The sequence below is a fragment of the Anopheles maculipalpis genome, chromosome 3RL, assembly GCF_943734695.1.
Source record: "Anopheles maculipalpis chromosome 3RL, idAnoMacuDA_375_x, whole genome shotgun sequence".
NCBI lineage: Eukaryota > Metazoa > Arthropoda > Insecta > Diptera > Culicidae > Anopheles > Anopheles maculipalpis.
In genome coordinates, this window is record NC_064872.1 from 78,581,085 (window position 1) to 78,607,292 (window position 26,208).

At 42.8% G+C, this 26,208-nt stretch overlaps 1 protein-coding gene across 1 annotated transcript in view; it reads left to right on the forward strand.

The window, feature by feature from the left end:
- The first annotated feature begins 7,413 nt into the window (after positions 1–7,413).
- The window catches only part of LOC126561023 (uncharacterized), a 39,180-nt gene continuing 20,385 nt past the window's right edge, over positions 7,414–26,208 (forward strand). Inside the window, exons 1-4 of the mRNA XM_050216972.1 lie at positions 7,414–7,834; positions 8,553–8,696; positions 8,916–9,014; positions 23,871–23,981. Coding sequence (XP_050072929.1) covers positions 7,414–7,834; positions 8,553–8,696; positions 8,916–9,014; positions 23,871–23,981 — 775 coding nt within the window. The remainder of the gene's footprint in view (positions 7,835–8,552; positions 8,697–8,915; positions 9,015–23,870; positions 23,982–26,208) is intronic.

The window sequence follows — 26,208 nt, forward strand, 5'->3', positions numbered from 1 at the left end:
GGTATTCGTGTCGGGCTGGGAGGACCGAATACATTTTACAAATTAACTTAATGGGACTAGCTTAAAGGACGCATACGCACTCGATCTAGATCATATAGAAACGAATTCTTTGTTTGGTGCCTGGATATTGTAAGAGAAAGGGTCAGGTCGCTCCAGAACAGAGCCAAAGAGCGTGATTTCCTGTAGTGGACAAATGCACTCTATCGTTACTCCCATCATCCCAACAAGTTCCCAAGCATAAGTTTTCCTGGCCAAACGCTCCAAAAGCGACTCAAAAAAGGCTACGAAACATAGGCGATAGAAAAACGATTCCCGTTGCACCGGTATGGCAAACCGGACTCAATACGGTGGATCTTCATTAGCAGCTCGGTAAAACATTACCAGGCACACTTTGAAACCGGGCATAATAATGTAAAAGAAAGAGCTGACCATTCAATAGGTACTTATGCCGCATACGGGCAACATATCGGCAACCCGCTTCCCGCACTCGGGGTGGATTCGATTGTAGGCCAATTGTAGGGCAAATGATGCGGCGTCGATACGAAGACCCTTGTGCTTGTCCTTCTTGTGAGCATCGAACAGGCGTACGAAAAAAAAAAACCGGTAAATCTAGAACTGTACGGTGCGCGATTACTGCGAGGCGTAAAATCCCGTCCTAGAGCTGGCCATAAGCAACTCCTGGGGATCGGAAATGTACGTGAGGAACAAATGATAAAAAAATAAGGACAGCAGGAAAAACCTCAGGCTGGCTTTGATGCGTCTGTGATAGAATAGAAGCACAGCAGGAAACTTGCCACGTTTGGAGATTGTGTTTGTCCATCGCCGACGGAAGCTTCTTCTATCGATTGCTGAAGAAAGCAACAACAAAAAAACTCGACTGGAACGATGATATCACACTGAGGTAATTGTTGAAGATTAGAAAAGTTCGATACGTGCACCATCGTCGAGCGCGTGTACACACGGATAATTGTTGGCCAGCAGCCGATCTGGTATGTTGCTTTCGCGCTCCCTGGTGCTTCCAAACGGTCGAAACACATTCATCGCTTAGCGCGAGAGGTGAAATGTTGGATGAAAAGGGAAAAATAGGGATATGAAGAACAAAAAAAACAAAAACAAAAACGTTCCAATATTCTACGTGGCAAACAAGACCACTACTCATGGGTGGATTATTATCGTCAGCCTGAATCGATAGAATAATCGCGCCAGACGAAGGGCGTACAGAAGGACTGGATTACGAGTGTGCAGGAGGATCTCACTCGTGCCTCACCACTTATCGATGTAATATTTTAATCTTTCAATAAACTAGATAAAGATAGGCCTTTTACGCTACGTTGAAAGGCGTGCGTTTTGCACTTGTTTTGAACGTCATAATTTTTTTTGCTTCACTCCACTATAAACCGATGTAATCAGCAAAGAAACGGTAAGTTAGTTATGGTTGTTGGCGATTGTAGTGAATGGTACGTTGATAAAATACAGTTAAATTGTATACGTAATAGTTGGAGGCTGGTTGTTGCAGATGATCGGAGAACTTTTGTTGAGAGAATGTTGGAGCATCTGGGATATAAATTGTGAATGAAGCATTTATGAGAACGATTGTTGCGGTTCTTCAATAGTTTATCGTTTAAATGTATTGAGAGTCATAAGCGATCGCTTATGATTTTGATTCTAATTTCTAATTTGAATTTGAATAGCATTTCTAATATGTCTCATAAATTGAATTATGATGCAATAAACTGTCTTTTGGGCTGCACGGCGATGTATGCGACCCTGTTTTAGTTGATAATATGTACTCTTAACTAACTTTATTCCAAAGAAAAGTAATTCAAGATATTTCTGTTGCATTGCTTCTTTCTTGCAATTACTTGCAACAAAGATTCCTCCAATGACTAATTCCAATTTGTCTTAAGCAATTTTAGCCTAGAAATTCCAATGCTATACATAACTTCAACGCTGATCTTGCACAAACAAACCTCCAAGACATTCCAATAATCAACGTACGCGTAACCGAGCACACACAATTCATTTTGAAAATGCCATATCCTAGCGGTATGTTCCGCTTCCCCTAACAGCAGCTGATATCCGACCGGGGAATCGATTTGTCGTGCTTCCTCTCGCAGCCACAGCAAGAATAGCACACAATTAATAACAATTACTTTTAATTACGACAAAACCCGAGCCGCTAACGGGATAATCGCTGTTTGAAGATCCAATAAAACCTACCCAATAATTCCACACTCGGCTGAACGTTTGTTTCCATTAATCGGTCGGTACGGTACGGGTGAGTCTAGCTGCTTCATGATGTTTGCTGCCTGTAAAGAAACAGTGCAATCAAACCCCACCACAACACCCAATGCGATGAAATCAATCGCTCACAATCGACCACGCTTGTCACCGGTTCTCGCAGCAGTTGACCGATTTGTGCCCGGTTTTCGAGATGATCTAAAAGGAAGCTGTGTGTGTGTGTGTGTGTGTGTAGAAAATACCGATCAGCCGAACAAGCGGAAAATCGAAGCCACCATATTATACCGGCATCACGGGTTGGAGACGCACCAACCTGACCCTTTAGAATCCAGCCGTCCCACCTTGAGGAACGGTACGGAAGGAACCTGTTTCGAACCTGGGCGACGTCCTCGATTGATCTAATTAACTTTATTCAACGGAACATAAAATGACGATCAAAACAACTTGATATGAACGGGACGCGATGGAACGAGAGGCCAACAAGAGTACAACAACAAGTGGCGTCGTTGGGGAAGGTTTTTTTTTTAGCGCACTGGTGCAGTTCGATTCTGCGGCGATTCGCGCTAGTCCAGGTTTATAGTCAGCTTAATCGGAGCTGACGGACCGTTGACAATGGCAGGGTGAGTTTGAGAGGCTTACCCGTTTCTGCAACGGCTAGAATATAAGCTGATGAATTTAGATTGATTCTAGGATTTGCGAAAAGAAAGGCAAGGTTTATGTCTTATTCAATCAACGCAAGCGGATTAACGATTGATTCGTAATCTTAAAGAATTGTTCCGGAAATAAAATAAAAAATGTGAAATTACTTCAGCATTATTTACTTTTTATCTCTAAATTTGTTGTATCATTAAATAAATCTTATTTAATTTAATGTATTTTAATGATAACTTTACCAGACAAAAATATAATATTTACTGCATTCCTTTCCCGAGCACTTAATGACAGTTATGAAGCAAAACCCCATTAGCAATGCCTGCCTTCGGTAACTATATTTACTGACTTCAATTCTCGCCCAGCCAACGTACCCGCTGATGCACTGATCTTGGTGAGCAATTCTGCGCGTCGGGCTGAGATTGATGTCGCTCGAAGCAGGTGACTTAATTATGCAAAACTAGTCTTCAATATTGCTCATTATCCTGCAGAAGGCAAAAACAACAGCCCTACTCTGGCGGGAAGCTTCAGCCCTATGGCAAACTGTTGCGATAAAACTGGTATCAGCTAAACCAGGGGAAGGAATAAGGAATTTTTTCATAATTACATCTTGCCGGTGTGTGTTCTTGTCTGCGCAAACATGTACATAGCAGGACAAAAATATGCAATACGAGCGAACGAACAAGAAGAAAGGTATGTGCTTAATTGCTGTTTATCGTTCAGGTGATTATGATCATCGGGGGCGATCAGGAGTGACGAACTCGCCTTAGTCAAAGGGGCAATTTTCACTGAATTTTTTATCCCAGAACGTCACACATCGTGTTAATGTGACGCAGCTCACATCGATGGCAGTTGCTTAGAACAGAGTAGAACACATTAAATGAAGCATTTAAAACAAAAAAAAAAAGGGTTTAACTAAAGATTTAAGCAAGACAAGCTCACAAAATGGGACATGCAATCAAACCAATATCGCATGTCTAAGCTGTCAAACGACGATCGGGAAATGGTTTGCATTTTCGTATCCATGTTCGGTGACAGCATAATGGTGGTGGACAACAATAATCCTGCCAAAGCAATCGCGTAGCACATCTGACGTCCCGTGCGCTGGACAAATTTATGCGTTGTCGGCTGTTCAATGTGCGGGTCCAATGTCGTCAACTCAATCATCTCAATCTCAGCTGTGCGGTGGTAGGCGAGAGCAAAAAAACAGCAATAAATACCGATAGTGTTTGTTTTATTTCGTTGGAAGCGAAATTAAAATGATCTCAAATGATTTTGAGGTGTAGGTTACTTGCAGAGGGTGAATGTGAAGGAATTATCTCATTGGAAGGCCAGCGAATTCGTTGGGTAAGATAAGCTGAGTCCCCTTTATTCTATTTCCTGTCTGATGTTTTGAAAAGTTTAGTCACCCTCATTTGATCGTACAAAGATGATCATTAAGATAGTTTTTATGAGGGAACCTCCCAAATGCTAACATGAACACGATTTTAATGTTATAGAGCTGCAACACATGAAAACCAGACCTAAACTTTGGATATTGCTTTGGCTAGGAATGATCAGAGTTTAATTTTTAAAGCAACAACCAATTGGATCATTTGACCCGTTGGTATTATTGTTGAACAGATAAATGTTTCATTTACGCCTCATTTACCTTTATTCATTTACCTCTCTTTAATAGCTTCTTTGCCTTTGGGGTGTAATTGAACGATTGAAATGTAATGTCCATCAAAATTTATGTTCATGAGTTACAGCGAAAAAAAGCTTTTTACTCGTAAATGTGGCAAGCGTTAACAACTCTGAGAATCGATATTTATTTCCCTCCTGAAGAAAGATGACTTTAACCGAATCAGATATTATTCGCAAAAACATATTTCCCTTCGGGCATAAGTGTATCGAACCCCGGTATCAACGGGGTGGAATCTCGTTAAAACGGCAAGAATTCATTACAACCGAAATTAACGTAACTTCAACCAACCAAGCACACATCGAAGGCGCCAACATGGAATTAAAAGATTGAGATGCTAAGATAGCGAAGAAGTCTCACGACGGTTTTGCCGATTCCGATTCTCACACAATGCGTCGAGCTGTGATCAAGCTTTTGAGGTTACGGTCGTCCATCATTTGCTCACTGTTTGCTCGCACGAATCAGTAGCGAGCAAAAGGGCGTCGTAAACAGCAGGCCCCCAAAAATGCGTTAAATCAGATGTGAACCAATTTAAATGCTGACGGTATAACTGCTGCTGATGATTTCTTGTGTCTGATGCTGGATTGTAACGCCTCGCTGTGCGTTTGCCTCAAAAATACTAATTAATTATGCTTGCTAGCCGTTCCGTTTCGACCGATTGGTTTGGGAACAGGTGAAATCAAGCCGCTGGCAATCATTCAATAATACTTAGAGCGGTCAAACACATCGGACGGCTGCAGAAAACATGAACGTCCGAGGCGATATCCGCGACATCAACGATGTAGTGCAACAGTTTCTCCTTCGCATCCTTTCGGTACTAGCGGAACCGATTCGTGTGAGGTTTGACATAATTTAATGGCTTCTTATCTTCACCATAGCTTGCGGATGCTTTTAGTGAACGTGCAATGTCATCCTGTCGGGTTTATAGAGAAAATCTGCGGACAGCTTTTTTGAAGTTGTAGTCGCCAGCGGCACCGCTTGCTTATCGGACCCAAAGATGTATGGTGGACGTACCGCTTAATGAGGAGAAATTATGCAAACGGTACTAATCGGATGATAAAAATCTTGTTCGCGCATACTATTTACTACAATTTGTCAACTTCTGGTTGTCAGATTTATCGCACTAATGTGCATGTAAGCAAGGGCCTGTTTTTGATAATTGATATTGCTTTATCATTAAACGTGAAGCGCTGTGGCCAATACATTTTGTTAACGAACGTATATGAAAAGAGGTACAGACCAGAAGGTTATTATCTGGTTGTTTATCTTCACTTTTTTGTAACAAGACTTTAAATAATCGTCGTTTATTAAAATTGTTTTGTCCTTCAACTTTCTTTCATTTTTTAGGATTGTTCTTTGTCTTTCATTTAACGTAAACAACCTACATCTTAAATGTCCTGTCAATGACGCAACTACTTCCAATCCTTTAAAAAAAAATTCTCTCACCTTCCTAAACCCTCCTTCTGAATAATAAGTAAATAAAGCAATCAGTCCACTAGTTATTGTTTTCAACTGTATACTTAATCGCATCTGTCTGCCATGCAAACAAATCGTAGCTTGTGTGAAAAGTGACAGCAACATGACATTTCCTAGTTCATTCGTCAATCGCAAGTAAACATCTTGGCACACTTTTGGCGCTCGCCAACGCACCGCAGTCGCACAGATTGACATTCCAACATTGAACCAAAAAAAGTAAAACATAAATAAACTACAAGATGTCTTAAACAAGACAGGTGTTTTGAATTTCTTCCAACAAACCTTTAAAAAAACCATTCATCCAGTTTGCTTTACGTGTTTGTTCTGGATCTTCATGGCTTTTTTTCTCCCTCGCTCCCAAGTGGCATCAGAAAGTTCGACCAAAGCGCAACAGCATTCACTTGGCCCGTTCATTAATCAAACACCTTGGTCAGACGGATTTAATGTGGGTTTCTTTGGGAGGCCTAATTTAATATTTACATAATCTTAATTGATCTAGATCTCGTACAGCTCGGCGAGCGTTCTAAATCTGCATGACAATTTAATGCCTGTGTGTGTGTGTGCCTGCAGCAAAAAAAAAGATGCCATGGGAAAAATGATATCGGCGTCAGATCGATCACATTAAAATTGGAGAAAAGAGATGCCAAGAAGATGGCAGATTGTTACGCTTGGTTGGTCAAATTTACAAGTTCATCAACCATTGAGGGATGTGTGTTCGACGGGAAATTGATGACTCTATAAAGAGCGTTTCGGTATTTCCCATCCCAGGGTACAGAAGCGCACAAACACTTTTGCCAAATCATCTGAGTAATTACGAACGGTTACAACTGGGCTTTAGGGCACGTAAGCCTCCAGCAGGACCGACGGGATTTTGCGTTCATTAATCAAATCGAACCTACCGGTACTGACGATGAACTTGGCCCTCCGACCTGTGCGGAGAGTGTTAGGGCCTCCCGTACGTCGATCCTCAGCCGGTGTAGGCATCCGCAGAAGCTGATGGATCTTAAATTATCTTCTCAAAACGGTATTTAGTGTCTTTGGTAGGCATTGTTCCGTTTATTGCTGTTTTGTCGGCTTTACTTTGTGGTGCGCTCCTCTTCCCTCTGATTACGTGAATTAAATAGATGTGTTATAATATTTATTTTACAATTGAATATGACGGTCCAGTGCCGTATTGTAGATGTGTTATAATACTGAGGAACAAATTTCTGCCCATACCTGTTTAGGCACCCCCTTCTATCCAATGCTTCCTATTACTGATCGTTTATTTTTGCGTTTTATCTCTTTTCTCTTTGTGTACAGCATTTGCAGGATTTTGCACAGTAAAGGATCAGCTCGTAATACATCGGTGGTGTAGATGAATGATCACCGGCAAGTCAGCGAACCATGCAACAGCCGCCACCGCCGGCAGCAAACGGTTGCTGACCATGGCGCGGCAGATGATCCTCGCGCCCAAAAGTAATGCCGAGGGCAGTACATACCGTCACCCGGTCCGGGATGGACACCCGGACACCGATGGACGGTCGGAACCTGGACGTGATAATTACACCGCATTACCGACACGTACGACGAAAGTTGGCCGATGTCTGCTGTTGGCGCTGTTGCTGGCGATCAGCTGGACCGGGTTTGGATGTGATGCGGCAGCAACACCGGCCAAGAGTCCAATGCCCGGGTACGGTGGGCGAGGTCCACCAATGTTTAAACGAATGGGTGGCCTAACCGAGGCGAGCAGGATCTCCAACCTGACGCGTCTTCACAGTGGTGATCTGTTTTATACATTTGGTAAGTAACATACCACCGGGATGCCCTTGAGACATACACATACGATGACACCCTGCCATCATGCTGTCACCTTAGCAAAGTTGCGTTTTTATTTAATGCTTCTTTTTATGTTGTCGGAGAGATTCGTTTGTCGCTCGGATCTGGCTCATCTAGCTAATGGTGCACGCGATTCGGTGCAAAATGACACGCAACTCTTCATCAGGAACGCTGTGTATCCGGTCCAGTTTTTTTTATTTGAAGAGTTAAGTCGCCCGCTAGAGGTCGCTAGTGATGTGACTAACGTGGGAGCGTTTGTTTGCGTGAGAGGGGATCGTGTTGATGGCGTTGGAAAAAGTAAATTGATTTATCTGAAATGCGACCAAAGTGCACGCAATGGTCACGATCGGTTATGCAATATTGGCACTGGTGATGGTGTGGCGTTGTGCGGTACACTCAGCATCAAATGCTTCGATCGAACTGGGCTGGTTTGAACCTCATTACATATCAATTTCCAAACGCACTTTCAACACAATGAATGGGAGCTTTCTTACCATACCTCTATAGACAAATATTGACTCTTTACCAACTGTTTGCTTCACAATAATAGCCCCATTTTTTGGGGGCATCATCAGCTCGATTCATCATCGAAACCCCGATCAGAATTGTACCGACTAACACACGACACCGACGATGACAATATACTGAACGGTTAAAAATGTATCGTTTTCCCCCGTTTCAGAATCGGAAAAATGTGACACAGATACGTGCGTGGGGTTGTCGAGCGGTACGGCGGAACTATCGATTGGTGGCGATCGGACCGGCACCGGTACGGTCAACGGACCGCACCGTATCCCCGGAAGTACGGACCACATCAAAGAAATTGGTAAGGCGAAATGACAGTTTAATTAGGTTTAACAAAATCCACCTGATGGGCGGGGATGGGACCGTGACGCACTGTGCCAGCCCCGTTAGGTGTGATCTATTTGGTTCCCAATTTTTATTGGTTCACTTCCGGGTTAGGTGTTGTGCGACACCAGCGAGTGTATTATTAGTACAAATTGTTTTTTAATCTCGTGCTATTTTGCTGCCTCTTCCAACACAGACATGTCATCGGATGCGGGCATCGAGTGCAAGTGTCAGTGTTTGCCGCACCTGAGCACCTACCGGGAAGATCTCGGCATCTGTGTGGACGATATTAGAGGTAAGTGGGTGGGAGATGGGTGTCGTTTTTGTTCGCTGGGCCTGGTAGCATTGGACAAAACGATTAGGGAGTCCACCGTTCTATTATGAGGCTCATTTTTCAAAACTGTTGTCGTTCATCGTTAATAACTATAATCAGTCTTCCTTTTCGGGTTTTCCTCTTGGCCTGTGCGTCCGTAATCATAAAACGAATAAGCTAATGTTACGGAAGGAACATAATTGTTTCCAGCCTCCCTACAAACCCTCTGGAAGCCGACCCGACAGTGCATCTGCATTCCAAATTCCACATTGAACACCCATCGCGCAATGGTTTGCTGCATGGTATGGAGGCGGGTGCGCATCATCAGCAGTAGAGTGATTATGATCGCTCGGTGCGCATTTCAATTGGAAGTTTACCGAGCGAAACGCGCCAGAACGGTTCTGAAATCAATTACAATTCTCCACCTCTGCTCCGCCTGCTACCCGTCCCGAACACGGCTACAGCTTTCTCTGCCAGCATTGCGCAAAGTTCAACGTCAGTGGTAGCCGGTGCAGCATTGGCGTTGGTCATTACATTCCTGTACGCTTCTATGCATGCTCAGGGTGCGCGCTCTAGTCTACAACAAAAGGGAGACCGAGTGAAAAGCGAATTGGTAAAAAAAACTGTGAACCATGAAGTGTTGTTGGACTTGCATGAGATTGCATTCCAGCTCCAGAACACACGTTCGTGCATATGGGCGCCCTCTATTACGCCCATTCCATTACAACACGCAATCGTACTATTTGCTGCATCTCCCTCATATGCCACCGATGCTGTTCAATGGCTAGGATGGTCTGCAAGACCTGTAGAGATTTAGGTTTGCACACATATTACTCTTAAAAAATGAATCATCTATAATATAGCTCCGTAATTTGCGATCCTTATTCCAATCACTATCCTCATCAGGTTGGAATTTATTTCCATCTACGATCTACGAACGTGGCGGTAGCAATTGAATGTCGACGTGTGGTTTATGCCTCGAATAGCTTACCGCGATAATCGTATGAATAATTTGTCTTATTAGATATAGATTCCGGGCGAAATAGATGTTCGACGCACGCGACTTTGGTTGGGTTGTGTTGAGATAGAATAATGGTGTTAAATGTACCACCATTAGAGTAGCAATTGCGTGAGCAATTCATTTGATATCTAAATTGGAAAAAAGCTCATGTCATGATAGAAGAGATCCAATTAGGTTTTGTTAAATCGATATGCAATATTCTCAATTATTTTTGAAACGCTTAAATTTGAAGGATCTTCAGATTATTTCAGGCAGGACTCCACATCATTTGCTGTCAATTTGAAAGTCAATTAATTTCGTGATTGACGACCAAGTAAAAAAATATTAAAGTATTTTAAAAAAAGAAAAATAAATTGACACCGTTTTTTTTTAAATTTTCTAGCTAAATATACGTTACTTGCTTCAGAACAAACTCTTCCAAACCTTCCCCATGTTTCGGTACGCAGCAGTAACAGTTCGTCTACCTTTCCTTCCGTCGGACAACATTTGACATGGTGCGAAGACGTTAAATCCACTTCGTTAACCGCATTAAGACAACCAAACAACCTGCCCGCCCGCTGGATACGCACAGCTGCACAGCTCGACGAACAGACGAACGGCATTCATAAAAATAGAAGCCACCTGAAGCGTCCAAAAACAAGGATTGTTCGGATCCATACCGTTGCCGGAACATAAAAGCCACAGCTTAAATCACATTAATCGCCACATTACCCGAGTACACGGTGCCGTACAATAAGCCATTACCAGGCACCGTTTTTTGGATAATCTGCTATTTTGGAAGAAGCAGCTACATCACCTGGACCTGCTTTCCACTTGTCTCGAAAACGCGCAACAAAAGCGATGGAACTTTTAACTATGACGGATTAACGTGCAAAGCGCCAGCTCCGTTGGAGAATAGCACCAGAACGGTCCATATACGTCTAAATTTCCGAGCCAAAAGTACACACCGAGCCGAACAGGCTCAAATTGTTGTTATTAATCCAAAGATGTTGTTTTTATATCGTGCCTACTTCTCTGGTGTGCCTCTAAGCGAAATGGCCCATTCCCTTCGGGGAGGGTTCGCTTTTTTTCGGGAATGGAACTACATTAGCTGAGGCGTTTTGAAAACGAGCTGAGCACACGGTAGTCGTAATTAACAATCTTTACTTCCAGTGCCAGACAATGCTTATCGGGAGTTAATTTACGGAGATCCTTTCTAAGGTTGAGCAACTTTGAACAACGAACGGTTGCAAATGGATCCGAATGCATATGTGCGTAAGCAAAAATATCCCGTTCTTGTTTTTTTTTTGTTTAACGTCACTACATATGAGCCTGTATTGTAGCATAAAGTGCCTCATGATTAACCGTACCACGAACAATAAGCGCTTTGATTGGGTTAATTATGTTATCATGTTTATTGCTTTCCACTTTCCAAACCAGTGGTTTGGCTGAGGCCAGTTTGACCTGAACTTGGTTCCCTTTGAAAGTGCCCGTACCAGAACACCGATAATCCTTCGATAAATTAAAGGCTTTGGATATCGGAGCGAGCCCGTTAGCGAATGTTGAACCAAGAGCAAATCCTTGCCCACTAGCTATCTCACACGCCCGTCTAATCCGTCATAGGTTTTATGGGGCTTGAAAACTGAAAAAAATAAACTCACAAGAGAACATACTCTTGCGTTCGTTCCTGTACCACTAAGGGAAGAAGCTCAAATGAATCCCCGCTTGTCACTCTGCTGCTGGGAAATTTATTAATTGAGATAATATTCAGGCGACTACACGCAGCACCTGAGCAGCAACGGGAGAATGTCTTTAAGCGAGATTCGCACATCCAGTGACCTTCCGCGTTGCGTTGAGATCGAGGTTCGAGCTCGCTTTGCCACTCCAGAGGAGAAAGATACTTGATCGAGTGGGTACTTGTGGTTCAAGTCTAGCCAGGGTCCGAGCGCCCGCTATCAAGGGTAATATGAATTATGATCCAGCTGCGTGCGTTCTCGTACAACAGCCCGGGAGGTTTAAGTGGGTAAGCATTAAGAAACGTTTCTTCTAAGGTAGGAAAGGAATGTTCTAGCCTTCAGGCTCGGGGAAGTAGTTACCACGTAAAGTGTTTGTAACATATCTTCCTATCCTTGCAAAATTTATTCCCTCCCTATAACTGTTCTGTTCGTCGCTTGTTTTATCGTTGAAGTCATTTCTCGAACCGGGCACGCATTAGAACCGATAAGTAGATGTTGATATAAGCCTAAAGACTGCAGGGCTCTGCTAGAACACATTTGTTTTGCGTACTAGAATTGCACACCTTAAGGTCTCGCTTCCTATCAGGCTTAACCGGTGTGAACTCCTTGATGGCTTTATTCTGTGACATGATATATGTGCTCAGATAGTTTGCCAGTCGATTACGATACTGTGCGTTTCGAGCATTCCAATTTGAAGCGATAAATTTTGCGCCCACAATGTACTGCTTAAGTAATTTTGCCTCTTAGCACCAGCAATCGCTATTTATCTGTTTTTGGCTCAGCTCAAACTGCTCGTCTACAGTCTAATTGCCATCATCGAAAAAGCATCACACCTCACACACGGTGAGGAAGGCTCAAGTTTTACGGCTCTATTTATGGTGCTTGCGTATTACACGCCTGAATGCGTCCCCGACCTCAACGACGTTTATGAGCATGTGGCTAGATGACTTGCATCGCTCTATTGAGCTTGCAACGGCTGTGACTTCTTGCACAATCATCGGTTGGGGTGGACTGTTGAATCCGTTCAGGCTACTGGTTGTTTGATAAGCGGCACCACGGCCCGACCATCGCCCGGTGTAATTGGGCGTTAGCGAAAGCGTTCGTTACGCGGCCAATGATGTTTACCTGCCTGCCGATGCCGGTCGGAACGGTCTGTCATTGAGCGTCATCTGAAAACGATCGATTGGATCGCTCGGCCGATCGGCAATTGGCTAGTCATTTCGCAAAGCATCAGTTAAGATTCCGTCAGCGTACGGTCGGTAGATACTGTTCTGCAATCATCGGAGGTGCGTTGAAGCGTGACGTGATGCGTACGCATGCAGACGCTGATGCCTTTCGGTTCAGTAGAGCGTACGCTTAAAGCTGGGGCGGCAGGTTCTCCGCCGTCGACCTGTAATGAATTCAATTTATTAAGACTTCCGACTCGAAATGGTGTTGATGGACGGCTGAATGACGAAGGTACACCACCTGTACCTAATGAGGTGTCTGAGCTGCAAGAACTTTTCTTCTAGACGGTTTAGCATAGCATCAAGTAGTTGGAAAAGAATTGGCCCGTAAATGGGCATTCATAGGGCCACCAAACGGGTGCCGATATAAAACCTACGAATTAGATGCGTGGCACCGAGGTTCGGCGGGACGCAAGGATTCTGAAGAATTTCTTTCCAGTCTCCAGTCGGGTAAAACGATGTTTGTTTGCTGGATCGTAGCTGGATCGTGCAACATTGCGAACACGGAGAAATCGCGTGCATGTAATTATTGCTACACAAGTGAAAACTGCTACCCCAGAACCTGAAGAAGCGTGGCCACTTCGAACGAGTTCGCGTAGTCTGTCGTCGACCGATCCAACGTCTGTCAGGCAGAACTCCGCTCTGATCTGAACCTCGCTACCCTGCTGCAGGGAAAAAGCACTACCATTAACCTTCACCCGGCCGCCAATCACACCTGCTCAACGACAGCGATCCGAAGAGGTGAGCTACGATTAACCTTGGCTGGGCGAGTGAGGACGGTCCTGATTTAAATGCAGTCTGTTTCATTGCTATCAATCAATTTGCCACGGTGCGTTGCAACTGCGGAAGCCTTCGCCAGTCAGAAACCACCAGCGACATAATGAAAGTGTGCGGAAATCGACAAGAAGTGTGTCCTGTGTGTATGCACACGCTCCACATAAGTTTGTATGCTTATGGTAATTAGCCGGGAGCACCGGATGGGACTAATTATATAGGTTTACTGTGGTTAGCCCATTTCGATCCTTCTGTGCGCGTGCCACTCAATCAGGGCCCTAGGTTGGCTGATCTATATTTAATCGATCGGACAACAACACATGGTTTAGCATCCTCCGCTACTACATCGACACGTTAGCGGTGTGATCCACGTTCCAAAAATAATGCCTAAACTGTCCCAATCTCTGCTGCCGGCTCGGTTGGTATAATTTCTCAACCCGAAAGAGACGAATCTCCCAATGTGATCTCGTTAGGGTGGAGTCACTAACGGACCATATTTAGAGAAAGAATAAAACGATCGGTAAGCGATAAAAAGATTGAAAAGGGAAAAGGAGGTTTTCTAGATTAAGACATTTTCTTAGCACCGTAATCAAATAGTAATCTCGGACGCTAGACGCTCAGTCAGTTTCTCTCACTAATGTGTGAGCTGCATTCACACATTATAAAAATCAACCGAGAAGCACAGAGAACTTGACATTTTTAAACAACCTCCACAGGCTGATGACGGCAGTCATCTTGTGAAAGGAAGGTGTCAATTTTTCTACCAGAAGGAAATCTTTCCATTGCTGCTGCTGTACCATTAATCGAGAGCTTCATCGGAATGGGATGCCGTTAACGAAGGGTAAACAATGATCAAACAAATGGTCTCAGCGTTTAACAATTTACGACTTATTGGAACAAGATTTTTCTTCCCTCTTTGCTGGTGGGAGAGAGTAGCAGAGCTTTACCATAAATATGACGATCATTTAGCTGTTTCTCTTGAGCATGATCTGCATAAAGAAACGTTTAGTAGCTGATCAGCGAATAATGAACGAAATACTTTCTTACTCATAAAGGGGTAGCATTTGATTAGACACAGTAATTTTCTCTTGCATATCATAATTAGGTATGAAATTATGAACAAACTATTGATTGCTAACTGGTTTAGGTTTCATAAATTGAGATATGCTTTATAAATTTGATGCAATTAAAACATCACTTCAAGCTGAGCCCTTAACGGGGTTTTACAATGGAACCGTGCAGTCTCCTGACGCTGACATCATCCGAAAATCGTACAATCTAGGCCTCAACCACGTCTGAAAAAACGTAGAGGTAATTTAATCTCGCACACGTTGCTTGTTTATTTTTCGCGCCTCTTCACACTTTCTTTTGGAAACCTAGTCTTCCTAAGCAACAGGAAATAGCAGACACTAAATCCCGTCTCGTGTGATGCAATGCTCATTCGTGCACAGTTTTTCGCTGAATGTTTTGTTTTATTTGTTTGTTTTTGTTGCTGTGCGGTATATAATGTTTTGCTAGCAGCAGCAGCAGCATTTCAGTGGGCGGTTGATACGAAACATATGAAAAGTAAATAAATGTTTGATTTACAATGAAAGGAAGAAGGATGAGAACTAGGTAATCGCTGTTGTGGTTGATGTAATGGGTGCGATCATGTATGTAATGGAGATGGGGTTTGTTTTGGTTTTTGAAACAATGTTTATACACTGTTACAACACGATCTGTTTCTTTACTTAGGTATTTTGGACACTTCCATCTAGGGTCGTAGTAAAGTATCGTATGCAAATGTATTCAATGTGATCGTTAGTTTTGCTTCTTGCTCGTGTGCTCCAGATATTTTAACCGCCGTTGTTCTTGGGTAATTATGCCTTTATACACTAAGTGTAATAATTATAAGCTTATGGTGCATCACAGTATTATAATTTATAGTAAACATTAAAGCACATCGCATCAAATGTTTACATAAAAAAGATTAAAATAAGTTCTTAAAAAGTATCGGTTTTCTAATCTATTAGCTCATTTTCGGAATATAATTTTGCTGTAAAATAAAACTTTTTTTGAGAAATAATCGACATAAACTTTTACCGAGTTGAAAGTTAGAACAGTTAAAATTTTCTTTGATGTAACGAACGACTAACAATGCTGCTAATTTAATTCAAAATTTCTTGTTTGGAAGATCCCAAATATTATGCCCATCGTGAACAAAATGTTGTTTATCAAAATACTGATACAACCCACGTGATTTTTATTAAATTCCACTTTAAATTGTTGAACTAGCATCAAAATATTGCCCCAATTCAATATCGAAAAAAAAAATGTGCGTTTACAAGAAAATCGTTCGCTGTAACAGTAAGGCAAGCCATCTTAAACGACTTACAATCTCGTCCACTCGAAAGGCAACTGGTGTACTGCACCGAACGCTTGCTTATACAATTTACCTTGACCGTTAATGTGCTAAATGTGTATCACCAAACGTTCGTCTCAAGTTCTAGCTTTCTCTCAACCCCCAAACCCCAGCGGAAGTCATTGGGCCTACGCAGCCCGTGTACGGTCTGATCGGGAAATTTAATCCACCTTTGCTTACCTTTGTTGCTAAAAGGTGGCTGCTTCTGCATAACAACATGACACTTGGATCACCGGGAGTTGCCGCTGCCCGAACCACCCCACACAGTCCCGAACACAGTTAGCATGCCAATGTGCTATTATTTTGCGACGCCAACGAAGATAGAACGCTAGACAACGACGCTATTTATGTCGTCCGATCACGAGAGATACGCTGCTCTACGCCCTAGTTCGTTGCGGCCAGTTGCGGATCGATTTGCGTTGTTAATGCGATCGTAAATGGCTCCGAGCACGTTGTTGTTTCGGTGTCCGGTAAGCTAGACCGCATCCCACTGGTGTGTGGTTCGTTTGCCGTCCGTACACGGTTGTTAAGGGTTATGTAGACCTAACAGCTTAACCAACGCTTAGGATGCAGGATTAAAGCTAAAATGTTGCCATTCTCGGTGACGTCCGATGACCCACTGAAGACACGGCGTGCATGTTCTTGTTGCAAAATCGATACAAAACGGTTTCAATGGCCCTGGACTATTGCAACTGGGTTGTTTATTGGAAAATGATGCGTGTAAAGTGACTATTTTATTTGACTGCTCTGCTTGGTAGGGATCCCATTCTCCCGGTGGGTTCAAGGAGCGCTACATAATCGAATAATCAGAACACACACACACGCACACAGACGCCCTTCTTCGCCTTTATTGGGCCGACTCATAATCGACCATGATCGTGAGCGGATCATATGTGTTAATCTGGTTTACGTCGATTCGGTAACACGGACAGCCATGCGAGAGGCTGGAAGTGTAAGGTTGTTTGAAATTTCTTTCTCAGTTGTTGAGGATCGAGCCGTGATCGCGTGTTTGCTTGTGGATACTGAAGTGAGGTCTTCTCATGTTTCGCATATAATTGCATATAAATGCACCCTAGTTGCAGCATGAAGTAAAGCGCAGCTGGTCTGGTCACTAAGTTCATTCAGCAAAAAAAAAAACTCTTCCGAAGGTGGAAAAACATGCTACAAAAAGCCGACAGGGGAAATAGGAGCAACACAAAAACAAAAAAGAGCACATGTTTACACAGCGATCCGCTTTATAATCCGCGAAATGGGCGAAAGACCTACAACAATTTGCGTTCCAATGCGCGAACAGAATCGCGGTACGTGTTCTGGGTCGAACGGGAAATTGATTTTCCAGCCGAAGAATACGAGCGTTTCAGTGTTCCGGACGTTCGCGTGTACTGTTGCAAGAGGCGACCTAGACTGTCGGTAAATGAGATGAGTCTTGTGCAAATGCAAGCAACTCGTGTGTCGTCTAGCAAAAACTCCGCTTCTGTCGATGATAAATGTTTGCCAGCCGTACGACGAGGCGGACACACGATTGACGCGTGTGGAATGTGTGCTCATACGCGTGACCACAAGGAATGTGTTAGCGAAAAGCCATGTTACCTTTGCCTAATTAAAGGCACACATCCGCATCTCAGCGCTAAATTATGCCCCACGGGAGGAGACAAGCGGTAAAGTGAGCCATAGAAATCAATACGCAGCAACTTATTTCAGTATTTCTTCCTGAGGGTTCAAGTTATTGGAAACGAATTTACCCACTTGTTGGACGCTGGTTATTAACCATAAAGGATTAATCTGGACATGAAGACGTGAAGATGGGCGTAATCACCATACTTGTGAAGATCCTAGAAGTCAGATCCAGGGTTAACGTAATGGGGAACAATTCTTCTTCCATTCTTAAACAGCAATCAACGCGCATCACAACCCGGTGTGCCGTTACGCTCATTAGTGGTAACAAATTGTTCAACAAATAATTTTATTAGAAGCGTAGAAGATGCGTATTGACTGGTGCCGAAAAAAAATCTGGCTCCATAATGAGATCTTCTTATTCCCCGGGGGAATAAAGGCCAGCACGTTTAAATGAATCAACCTGCCAACACGCTGCGATCGAATCGAACATAGGCGCCACGGTGTCGGTTTATGAGTGGTGTTTATGAACTTACACTCATCCTCTCGGCCTCCGAACACTCGTTTGGACACACAATAATCCACACGCACACACATCCGTTAATGCTCCATCCAACAGGGCAGGTGTGAAAATTCTCATCGGCTCAGCCGATCTCTAATGATGTGAGACAATATGCTCCAATTACTTTACGTCCCATCCCTTCAGATGTGCGCAGAGTTGCCCTTCAAAATTACACTTCACCACAGCTTGTTAGTTAGTCTGGGGGGTCATAACCCGCAATCGACAACGGGTGAGATTCTTGACCATAGGTAGAAGTTTATTAGACGTCAGGCGGCCCTAACCTCCGAAGGGGTGATGCGCGAAGTGGTCGAGAATAGACGCGAGTGCCGACTGGGGCGAGCTTTTTCACACGTTTATTAAATCGATCGGCACGATTTTCCTACTAGGGCTTAAGTAGGCAACCACTGCAGGTAGGAATCAAATCGACAGGTGATTTCGATGTCCGAAGTTGGAACGAAATATTTGCTGGAGCACTGAAGTACCAGATCCACTTGCAGGCTGGTGGTTTCAACGAAGAAGTGTTCAAGTTCCAATTTCTCATTCTTAGTTACTTTGTGGCTCCTTCTCTTACCTCAACAGCAAGCTTTGCGCGGTGTCGACCGATGGAGCCACCGAAAAACAATACCTAACCATAGGCCAAATGGACAGGAATTTCCTTTTCGAAAAGATCACCGCACACTCTGAAACTGTCGATTGCAACGAAAGGAAACGAGACGGAATAAAATGCTCACCCAAACAAGTACCTTTTGGAGAGGTTCATCAACGAACAAACAACTGCCTGCCACTCTTGATGCTTTCCCAGTCTTGCAGGTCATGAGAAAAACATTTATTATACAAATCTCCTACTGTCTGTTCTCTCTTATACCTCCAAATCTCTAAACCATTTTTAAAGTGTGAATTTTCAAATGATTATTGCGATTTTGGCCATATGCGCCTTGTGATTTTTTTTCCACCTGCGAAGTAACTTAACACAATCCATCGAAAAATAAGCAAAGGCAAAAAAGGAAAACTTCTAGTCACCAAGTGAGTAATGATTAAATCTATTGGGGAGGCATTTTTTCATTTCATTACTTACAACCGGCTGTGCTGGGTAAAATGGACTAGACAGCAATGAAATTAAATAAAAAAAAAATGGGAGCAAAAAAATGAGCTCGTTCCACGCCCAGCTTTTAGCCGAATGCGAGATTCATCCCAAATGTTTAGGGCGAAATGTTTTGACGCCTTTCAGTTTTTTTTCCTCTTTCTACTCTACCTCGCTTTATTGGGACCCAATTCCCAAAATTACCTTCCCAACTTAAAGAGGGAGGGATAATGCTCTTTTTTATTTCGGAACTGAAAAATGGAACAATTTTGCATCGATTACCACGCACAATGCTGTGTAGGTTTGGGGTGGCGTGTGTCTGCAGTAGTAGCAGCAGCAACATCGAATGCAACATGTATGCGCCTCCACCTCCCAGAAGCATTTCTTCGTTTGACCAATTTTGTCAAACGCTCAATAATGTACCACCCAATAAAATTGGGTCAATCTCGGTTGCTGAAACATAAAGTGTCCCTCCATTTTCCCATAATGTGAGTGCACTGCACTGGTGAAAATCGATTGTCAAATAACCGAGAGTGGAGACAGAGAGAGAGAAAAAAAAAGAAACAAAAATACAGGAGCGATCTTCACGCACCATTACGGGAGTAATTCAATTTTGTATCCCCATTCCAGCCCCAGTTTCAGTTGGCCGATCTACCCCGGCATCATGTCCGGTATGTGGGTCCCAAAATTGAAAACTAAAACCTACGCTTGAAGCGTGCGCGGCTGCAGATTTTAAACGCTCTCGGAACGACTGCACAAGCTACATCGGCTTACCGTTCGCCTGCGCTAGTGTTAGGGCATCGAACGAGGCAAACACTAGTTTTCTCGTTAGCTACGGCTAGTGAGTGTTGGTAAGTGCCGCATTGCCGAGAAGATTCACCACAGAAACGGCTTAATTATGCAGAGAAGCGTAAATTTCGGTACGTGTAGTACAGCGAGTCTTGTCTGGTTGTTCGCCCTCGAACCAGCAATCCCATAAGGTCCATCCTGTTTTTGAATCCCTTCACCTAGGCTGCGGGATCGACCGGTAGCCGTGAAGTCTGGGTGAACACGAACTCTAGCGGTTCTTTCGCGATGTTCATTAAAGCGAGCCCATTTACGATGGACTGTAGTGCTGCTGCTGGTCCAAACCAGAAGCGTACAGCGCAAGGAAATGAGATTTTGCTTAACGCATTTAGCGCTTTCTTTTGCCTAGATTCGGTGATTAATCCAAATATACGCATTTGGCCGCCCCAGACTGCTGGTGGTGCAGTAGAAAAGTTCATCTAATTCGTTTCCATTTCCACGTCTCTCTTTCACTGCATTACTCCGTGGTTAAAAGCAACAAATTTCGGGAGGTTCCTTTGGTAAAAGGTTTTCTGGATATAAACTAAAGAAGAAAACCGAGAAGAAACAAGAGCATTGTTTATGAGGTACGAAATTAATGCCAATCATTTCGCACTGCTTTCCATCGGGTGTACAGGCCCGTACAGGGTGAAGCTGAATATTCCCTAGCTTGAACAGTGAGCCGGTGGCTGGTTAAGTTTAAGGTTATGGACGTAAAGCTTTTATTGGTGTTGAAGTGGGCGAAAGTTACTGGTCACCTGCCAAATGACAGTTGTATGACAGTTTTGCGTTGTTTTTTAGTGCTCGCTTTTTAATGGAAATGAAAAATGAAGCAATAATAGCGCCAATTGAGCACTGTCACCAGTAATAATGTTTAGAAGGGGAGGACAGAATTAACGAAAAGATGGATCGTTTTGAAAAGTAAATTTGGAGAAACGGTGCAACAAACAATTGTGCTGATTGCGATAGATTTATTGAGTGGAGGATGGTGGGTTTTTGTTTGGTGAAAACTTGTTTTTGGTAGAGAAATTATGCAGAAATTGTGAGTGTAAATCATTATCTGCATGTCTTAAGACCTATTAGAGTAAATAAAGCTTTAGGAAAAATAAATGAATATTCTTCTTTTTGGCTTAAAACGACCTGCTAGGTGACTATCCCAACTGCAGTGGGATAGTCAGAGCTAACCCTCTCCAAATAACTCTTGAATACTAGCAAAAATGTGGAAAAATCAAATTAAAAACGTAAGTTATTCAGACTGACCAAGCCTAGGGCTGTGTTACACTGCTCAACCTTCATATTTTACTTGCAACCTCGAGAGGAATTCTGACTTTCCTTGGCATCATTTACCCGTTGCTGAATAGTCGACCCTGCTTTGGATTGCCTCTGAATTCGAACAGGATCGATATCTCGGTCACCGGACATGCTAATATTTTTAATTATTTGCAATTTGTTTATAAAAACATTCTAGCATTCGTTTTTTTTGTCTGTCGTTAATATACAGCAGCAAATTAAGGACACATTTCTGGTAAGACCACCTTTACGCCACCCAGCACAACGGATGTCATTGTTTAATGCACCCTGTGTAAAACACGTTTTCTATTTACCCATTTGTGTAAAAGCATTTGCACTTCCTCACCGAACGAACGGTTTACCACGTACAAGACGTGCTGCTCTAACGAATCCGCACTTTCCATTAGACGGAAGCCACACATCTGTGTCGAAAACACGACACTTTCACATCCACCAAACAGCATCCACACAGCATCGCGATCGCTCAATATTCGGAAAGCTCATCGTACGATTCGCTCAAAATTGACATGATCCGAACCAGCTCGCCATCGCTTCGGGGCGGGAACGGGCGTCTTTCTGCTAAAACATCCCAAATCGCTATGCAAACAACCGGGCCTCAATGTGTACCACCCAGGTGTGGTGCGCAGCTCGATGACGATGGTCTTGACTTCCTGGGGACTTACCTGGACCCTCGGATGAACTCTTGCGTTTCGTTCGCATCGATAGATCCGGCGAGATATTTATTCAATTCACCGTGAACCGCATCGAAATCGAGATGCTTGCGAGACCACGTTCGGTGCCCGAGGAAATGCCCCAACTCGAAGAGGCAGCATCGGGTTGCAATCCACTCTGCGATCTGCTTCGCGTTATACCATCAACCGGCGGAACTGATCGTGGGTTTGATCTGCCTAACACCATCCACCCACCAACCACGGTCCCGTGATATAGTTCAGTCCAAGTTGGTTTACATTGGAAATTCTGCTCATCATTTTCGCTGTGCATTATCGTCGTCACCGCCACCAACGGCTTCCACCGACGTTTCACCGTCAACCCAGTCCACTTTCCAACCTTCTTACCATATTTCCCACCGATGACAAGTTCGACTCATCGCTCACCGACCCACCGCCACCGGTCGTGCAACAAATTTGTGTGAGAAAATTAGTTCCCACCACGCTAGGGCGTGTTGTCGGGTCAGCAGCCAACGTTACCGGTTAGGTTGTGTTTTGGTTGGCTTTTTTTTCGTTCAAAACCATGACTTCCCATAGCCGCTCTATCTAGCTCGGCTCGTTTTGTTGGGCAGCATATTAGCGTTTGATGGAAACGGTATGAGAGCTAGGACCGAAATAGAATGATGGAAATATGTACATTTCATTTGATTAAATAGTTCCCCGGTGAAGGTGAAATACACAAAACAACACGATTCACGACGCTCGCTTTAACTCACACTGCGAATCACGTTTGGTAGCTTCCGGGTTTGAGTTGGAAGTTTGACGGGATTTTTTTCTGTCTCTCTCTCGTATTAAAAGCTGACCATCGTGTGGCCTTTCGTGGGGGGTCAATATTAGTTTCGGTGGATTTTAAGCTACCATACAATGGCGATGAAATGGAAAGTATCCAACTCACCAGCCTTATGGAGACAACCAACGAACAAACGAACCATAATCGTTTCAAACTGTTTGTGTGCCTTTACCAGCAAAAATTCTTCCCCCGGTAGAGCGTTTGGGGTAAGGTTTTTTGTTTTGTAAATTCACAATCAAAGTGTGTTTTAAGAAACAAAACAATGCATATTTATGCTACTGTTAAATAAATATCAGAGCAAGTGCATTTGCTTGGATTTATTATTTGTTTGTCTTTAAATAATGATAATGATTGCTAGTTTTGTGTTAGTTTTTGTTTCTGACCCACTCATGTTTCTTGCGCTTTTTTTAGTGAAAGTTTTCGATACGTTTCTCACACATAAATCACAATTTATTTAGCTTTTTTATTCAAATTTAATCTTTCTTTTTACGTTTTATACATGAAGGGTTAATGTTCTTATAAGAATTTTAGGCGTTTTACAAAATAAAAGACATTATTTGTATGATTTAAACGGCTTTCCAGTTGATTTTCTTAATTTTACATTATGTATTTTACAATTAATTTTATCCCTTTTTCTACAACAATTTTATACCAATTTACATAGTTGTTTTGCTGTTTTTATTTCAATTTTGTATTTTTACTTCACTCCTATAATTTAAGTCTTTTCATTTAAACCTTACATTTTTTGTATGTTCGCTATACAAATTCTAACCTGTTCTTTTTCTTCTTTACTCTCACCCGTACCGTACAGAATGCACTCTAGCGCCGTTCATCAGCGGATCAAGCTCGGAGAAGATACCGTTCGTCTTTTTGCCTCACCGTGGCCAAATCGTTCATCCCAGCCGCGAGATTGGATTTCCCGGTAAGTCGCCACAGCATCCCAACTAATCTTCGATCTCGACCGTCTTCAGTGAAAGATTCTTTTCGTCCATTTTTCGCTCCTCCTTCCAACCCTACCACATCTTTCCCTTTCAACTATCCCTCTTGAAAAACAGCACAACGGCACTTGACTTTAATTTAGCAAACAATTATTACACCTCACTTCCACGAGTGCCAGGAGCAGCATCACGCTGCTGTTCGACAAAAGCTTTCATGCTGGCCTTTTAAATGGGCCAAAGATTTGTTAGAACACCAAACAACACGAACCTTGATCCGTGCAACCCCATCCCCATTTTACTGCGCCACGAGTGTTTAGATAAATTTGCTAATGGTTGTGTATGGCGGCTGTCTAACGATCGCGGCCGACCGAGGCGCACACACACACACACCTGTTCGCGAAAGGTGCGAAGTGTTGGTGCACCAATGCAAGACTTTCTGACCTTCTGTCAAGTGGTGCAATTTGTCGAATGGTGCGATGCGTGTCAATGCACCGCTGCTGTTGCACCGTTGGGGTGGTCGGCCAAGTAGCTGGATGTTTGCCTCCTTTGCCCCGTGCTCTACCGGATGCCACCGAAATGTGTGCAGTTGCCCACCGTTATAATACACTTTCCGGAGCTTCCATTTGCTGCCCTCTTACGCGCATGCGTGAAATACACACTGGAGCTGCATCTCGGAATTAAGACCGTTCCAGACGACGCGTGACAACGGTGGCATGCGTGTACAATTTAGTAGCGCAAAAAATCGCTAAGAGTTTTCCTCCGAGAATTATAAACAGAAGGAACAACAAAAAAAAGGTAAATTTTTGTCGCTTCTGAGCATTATGTTTTGTATGCTCATACTCAGTCCAATACACACTCGGCACGAGGAATGTGAAGCACGAGCGAACGGGGCAAACACCGCATTTGTGTGGCCTGTCTGGCCGGACACAATGTATTCCCGAACGAACGACCCCATTAGGCGGGTCAGTAGCCGGGAACGTGTCGTATTTGTCGGTTTGTTCGCACATATCTGTACATAAAATTACGCGGCAAAAAGCAACATTAGCTTCTGTCCCGGTGACATTAAGTCATGCTTTTAACGGGTAACGCACTGAATCGCGAAAAATATAAAACTGACTGGTTAAGGATGGTGTATGATGGTTGAATGTTGTTGGAGAGATTTTTATGATGCTTGTCTTTCTTTTGCAGAATGCAGTGATATGACTCATAATTCCCCCTGCACAGTTTTGAATCCAGAATATTAAAAGTTTTGCTCAAAAATATATTTCACGCTTTTTTTTTGTAATGCTATCTTATTAAAAGGTAATTTTGGACATAATTTACAATAACTTGAAGGAGAACAAAAGGAACATTAGAAATCAATTCGTATGAACCGCAAAATGAACTTTTTCTTGTTACAACAATTTAGTAATAGCAAATGATGAACAGGGTAAAATGAATTTAAAGAATAAAACGAATAATTTTATAATAAAACATCATCATTGTAGCGAGTAGCGAAGTACGAATGAAAATTTATTTTTTCGTTGAATATATTCATAAAAAGAAATTGAAAATATTCGATACAACCATGTTTCTCAAGTGGTTAACCATTAAAAAACTTAATGTACTTTCAATTAACATCCTTCTGGCAATTGAATGAAAAAATGAAGTGTACACTTAAAGGTTGTTTTTGGTTCTAAAAATATTTAAACTCCTATACCAGCAAAAGGAAATAAACCAAACGAATCATAAGCACGATGAACATCATACGAATTTTGAACACCAACAAAAATATTGCATACAATTGTCCATTTTGAATTCTTTAAATGATCATAAAACAATAATCAAAAAATCTTTTCTTTTCTTCTATGCTAATGGACAATCAATTCGAATACCTCTAATGATTGAATTAGGAAATGCTCAGTGAAAAGCATAATTATTTTTACAGTTTTTTTGCTATGTTTATGCATTCGATAATCGAAAAAAATTTAATTTTTATGAGTACTAATCGCCCATGTAGCAAAAGTATGCAAATTGCAATCTGTTAAACTGCAGTTATCTATCACCGTGGTGTGATGTTTTGTTGTTGCAGAAAATCAACAAAGAAAAATTTTTGCCCAACATGAAACTTTGTGTTTTTATTGACCTTTCCTCACTTACATCTGCATCTAATACGGTCAGATACGGTATTTAAAAAAAAACCTTCATTTTACCGTAAAGCTTAACGTTTTA